The sequence below is a fragment of the Bubalus kerabau genome, chromosome 6 (genome assembly GCF_029407905.1).
Source record: "Bubalus kerabau isolate K-KA32 ecotype Philippines breed swamp buffalo chromosome 6, PCC_UOA_SB_1v2, whole genome shotgun sequence".
In the NCBI taxonomy this organism is placed as follows: domain Eukaryota; kingdom Metazoa; phylum Chordata; class Mammalia; order Artiodactyla; family Bovidae; genus Bubalus; species Bubalus kerabau.
In genome coordinates this window covers 18865617-18870708 of record NC_073629.1, presented here as the reverse complement: position 1 = coordinate 18870708, position 5092 = coordinate 18865617, and the positions used below count along the sequence as shown (strand labels likewise).

General features: G+C 44.5%; 1 protein-coding gene across 1 annotated transcript; it reads left to right on the top strand.

Moving 5' to 3' along the window:
• Positions 1 to 636: 636 nt before the first annotated feature.
• On the top strand, positions 637 to 1425 carry KPLCE (KPRP N-terminal and LCE C-terminal like protein). The gene has a single exon (XM_055586834.1). The coding sequence runs from the start codon at positions 637 to 639 to the stop codon at positions 1423 to 1425; it is 789 nt and encodes a 262-aa protein (XP_055442809.1).
• Positions 1426 to 5092: the final 3667 nt, after the last annotated feature.

Genomic DNA, 5092 nt, shown 5'->3' with positions numbered 1-5092 from the left:
TGGGTCACCACCCTCTCCCTCTCTGAGTTCAGTTGTGCCATCCTTGGGTCCACTAATGAGGTGCAAGGATAGTACCACTGATCCAAAGAGCAAAAGGTGGAAACTTATTCAAATTTGTCCTACCTCTGTTGGGATTAACTTGAGACTCAGGTTGATTCAGCTTCTGGTGGTGTGAATGGAATCCCTGGGTCCTGTCTGACCAGGCAGGAGGAAGAAGAGAAGCATCTTGTGGGAGAGTTGGTGAGGAGGGGAAATCAGCTGGGAAATGACAATTTCCCCAGGAGAATTCATAATGCAGATGCTGGAGTGGGTGAAACGAGTTGCTTGAAGAGTTGGGTAGAAACATGGAGATCTCTCTATCAAACTCTTCCTCTTCATTTTACATTTTGGAAACAGAGTCCCACAGGTGAGCAGTGACTTGTGCAAAGGCAACCATCTCAGATAAAGTCACAAGAGCTGAGCCTAGGATCCCTGACTCTGAGTCTGTCCTAAAGCCAGATCTCGGTGCTTGTGACCTTCTCAAAAAGGCTACTGCTTACAGGCCATTTTATCCAAAGGGGAACCTGCAAGTTTCCTTGGAAGCCTTCTTAGATCTAATGACAACTTTCTTTTCAGATTTTGCAAAGCCACAGAAAGATGTGTGACCAGCAGAAACAGCCAGAATTCCCTCCATCTTGCGTGAAAGGTTCAGGATTGGAAGTTGTGCAGAGTACCAAATGTACTTCTGTAAAATGCCCACCTCCATGTCCGACTCAAACCTTCGTGAAATGCTCACCTCCATGTCCAACTCAAACCTTTGTGAAATGCCCAGGTCCATGTCTGACTCAAACCTACGTGAAATGTCCACCTCCGTGTACAACTCAAAACTATGTGAAATGCCCAGTTCCGTTCCAGACGAAGACCTATGTGAACTATGTAACTCCTTGCCAGACCCTAGTGAAGTGCCCAGCTCCAAGCCAGACGACCTACATGAAATATCCAGCTCCTTGCCAGACGTTTGTGAAGTGCCCTGCTCCATGCCAGACGACCTATGTGAAATCCCCAGCCCCTTGCCAGACCCAGACATACTATGTTCAGACCCCTGCTCCTTCCCAAACCTACTACACTCAGGCTCCTATAAGAGGCTCAGTCACCTCATGTTGTGTCCCTGATCCATGCTCTGCTCCTTGTTCCACCAGCTACTGCTGTCTGGCTCCCCGGACCTTCGGGGTAAGTCCTCTGAGACGCTGGATACAACGACCCCAGGACTGCAACTCAGGATCATCTGGCTGCTGTGAGGATTCTGGATGCTGTGGCTCTGGGTGCTGCAGCTCTGGATGCTGCAGCTCTGGATGCTGCGGCTCTGGGTGCTGTTGTCTAGGAATTATTCCCATGAGGTCCCGAGGTCCTGCATGCTGTGATTGCGACGATGACTGCGACTGTTAAATACAGAAGAACAGCTCTGCTCCAGAACTTACCACCCTGCTCTACCTTCTGGGAGACTCCCCAGCTTCTGCTCCCCTCCCTGTATTCAAATCTCATTGCTTCACCTCCCTACCTTGCTTCGTTATTAAGGCAGCCTACCAGAGTTAGCGCAACTCCCAAACTCTGGCAAGAATAAAGCTTTGAATGCAGTTCACAGTGACTTCCTGTTTATTTGGTTCATATTTACACTTTTCTATCAGAAACTCATCTACCTTCCCCCCTCTACTCTTGTTTCTCAACAAGAGGAAACATCTAGCAGAACATGAACAAGCAGGCTGAGTTGGTACCCCCATCTGGGGACTTCTTTGCCTCCTAGAATACTGGGAATAAACTTCCCTATGCAAGTTAAAAGCTTCCCATGTGATGCTAGTGGTTAAGAACCTGCCTGCTAATGCAGGAGATGTAAGAAACACAGGCTTGATCCCTGGGTTGGGAAGATTCCCTGGAGAAAGGGCATGGCAACCCACTCCAGTATTCTTGCCTGGAGAATCCCATGGAAGGAGGAGCCTGGCGGGCTACGGTCCATAGGGTCATAAAGAGTTGGACACGACTGAAGCAACTTAGCAGCACGCATGTTATCAGGATCTGGGCGGTAGATTTGGGGGCTAAAGGACACCTCTCTTTTGCCCTCTGATCAATCTGAGGAGAGGGTATGGACTTGATGAGTCTGTCTTGGTAGCATGACCACTGTATGTAAACTCAGAGTTTGTCATCCTGAATGGAGAAGGGAGTGTGGAATCAGATCTTCCCAGGAGCATCACAGTTATGTCCCAGCTGCTGTATGAGTGGACTTGAACTCATGGTGGGTTTTATGGTTTATGTTTTCTCATCTGATAAGCTTGCCCTCCTGACACCATAGATTAAAGAGTTGAAAGAAGAAGCTAAAGCTGCCTGAAGCAGGTAGGCATTCTCCCTGTCAGCCCTGGAGAGACAGCCCAGGTAGTGAGTGGGAGGTTTCAGAGAGGAAGAAGCCTCATGGACAATTATTTGGGTCCCAAGGCCAGGCACACTTCCTCATTAGCACCTTTTTCTCCGTGGCTTTGCTAACTCTGGAGGGCTTGGGGTAAATTATTTTTTAGTAACTAGAGACTATAAACACACACATTAAAAGAAGAGGTAGAGGGATAAGTGATGTTCAAAGCAACCCTGCAAGGCCTGGTGCTTGAGCCCTGGAGACATGTTTGGTGAATGCATAAATGGATGCTTTTACAAGAACAGAGAATTTTGTGTTTGTTTCTAAGCAATCTCTTTTGAGTCACCCTGGGACAGAAAGTTGTCTGGACTCCTGTGCTGCCTTTATACATTGAAATCACCCGTGGCTCCACAATCATACTCCATCTCTCTGCTCAAATGCTATCAACTTGCAGCTCAGTCACTGGACACCTGCTCAGATCTGGGAACAGTCTTGTCCAAGACCATCATTTCGTCATGTACCACCATGTGGCACCTCAGTGTGGGAGGTCAGAGTGTAGCTTGTTCTGCAACTGACAGAAGCATCTAATGCTTTTCCCCCAGGTGGCAAAGTTGGTAAAGAATCTGCCTGGCAATGCAGAAGATGCAAGAGATATGGGTCTGATCCCTGAGTCGAGAAGTTCTCCTGGAGAAGGAAATGGCATCCCATTCCAGTATTCTTGCCTGGGAAATCCCATGGACAGAAGAGCCTGGCAGACTATAGCCCACGGGGTTGCAAAAGAGTTGGATATGACCAAGCATACATGCTATAATGCTTTTTTACATTTGTTGTTTAAAAATCACTAAGTTGCATGAGCTATGTAAAAATTTTAACAGACACATACAGATAAAAATGAAACATTATCTTTAGACTTCTAATTCTACACCCTTTTCCAGGGTGTCCATGCTGCGTTTGGATTATATCCATTTAGGCCTTTTGGTTATATATCAACCACACGCAGCTGAAAAACTCCTGGAGTTCCCTGTGGCCTAGTGTCTGTGAGAATGGCATCCCCCAAAACTCCGTCCAGTATTGATGTATCTAAAAAATACTCTTGTAAATACTGTTGTTCATTCGCTCAGTTGTGTCTGACTCTTTGCAAACCATGGACTGCAGCACGCCAGTTTTCCTTGTCCTTCACCAACTCCTGGAGCTTACTCAAACTCATGTCCATGGAATTGGTGATGCCATCCAACCATCTCATCCTCTGTCATCCCTTCTCATCCTGCCTTCAATCTTTCCCAGCATCAGGGTCTTTTCTAATGAGTTGGCTCTTTGCATCAGGTCACCAAAGTGTTGGAGTTTCAGTTTCAGCATCAGCCTTTCCAATGAATATTCAGGGTTGATTTCCTTTAGGATTGACTTGTTTGATCTCCCTGCTGTAAAATATTGTAGGCAATATATTTCATAATCCACAACTTACTTGTAAAATCCCCATTTTTCTCTCCTCTTCAATTGTCCCATATTCTACAGCTGCTCAGAATATTCTCACTAAGCACTGCTAAATGCTCTACAACATCCAGAAATTGTGGCTTCTTTTATCTCTCTCCCCCTTTTCTCCAGAAATTGTGGCTTCTTTTATCTCTCTCCCCCTTTTCTCCTCGTCTCCCCTCCATGACCTGACTCAAGTCTGGTCCTAGTTGTCTAATCCTGGTCTCTTTGGTTCCTTTGTTAGTTTTCTCTGTATTGTGCCCAGTTCTGGGATTCTTCATTTCAGAGGGAGTGACCAGGAGCAAAATCCTCTCCTTTTCTCTCCAGATGTTATAACTCTTTCTCTGGCCTATCCTATTGATCTTGTATAAATAGGATAGAAGGGATCACAAAGCTTAAAAGGCAAATATATTTTTCTTTGGTAGGGAATATCAGTCAAAGGAAAGGCAGGGAGAAATACATGTGTTAATAAATCTCTGTTATCTGTTTTAAAGATTTTCTTTTATTATATAGAATCACAGTATGTGTATATTACTCTATGATTACCTAGTTTTATTTAACAAATAAATATTGAACATCAATTTTGGTTAGTGCATACAACTGTATCTTACCATTACTTTTTGTTGTTTGTTTTCTAACATTGTGGCTGGTGATTTAGTTAACCATCCTCTTTTTCCCCCTTATGATATGTATTTTAGGCTCTCTCTGCCTCTCTCAGTCTGTCTCTGCTATTAAGGTCTTAATAAAGATGTTTTAAAATTTTAAATGGAAATATAATACACAGAGAAGTACACAAATCATAAGCATATTACACAATGAACATACCTGTATAACCACTCCTTAGACCTCAGAAAGATGAAGCTCATGCTGAAAACAAGTAAACAAAAATCAAATCCCCATGAAACATGGGGCTAAATTTGGAGGCATAAAATGGAGTAGAACAGAAATATCTTCCTAGAACTCCAGAACCTTCAGGAGGGCTGAAGGTGTTATGTGTTAGATGGCTGTATAGAAAAGATCATGTAAAGAAAAGCTGCAAATGATAAAATCAAGGCTTTCAAGGCATCCAGGGCAAGTACCCAGGAGCAGTTCCCAATGAACACCAACACATGGCCATGGACACCCCCTCTTGCATTGGTCTCAGGAGACTAGAGACCAGAATTTGAGTAGCTCTCATGAACCTGGCCAGTCTGGAAGGTCTAGAAATGACTTTTACATCTGATTTTCATTCACCATCTCATAAAT

Bases quoted from the DNA above. Each gene is read 5' to 3' on its own strand.
- KPLCE (XM_055586834.1), top strand. From the start codon at position 637: ATGTGTGACCAGCAGAAACAGCCAGAATTCCCTCCATCTTGCGTGAAA.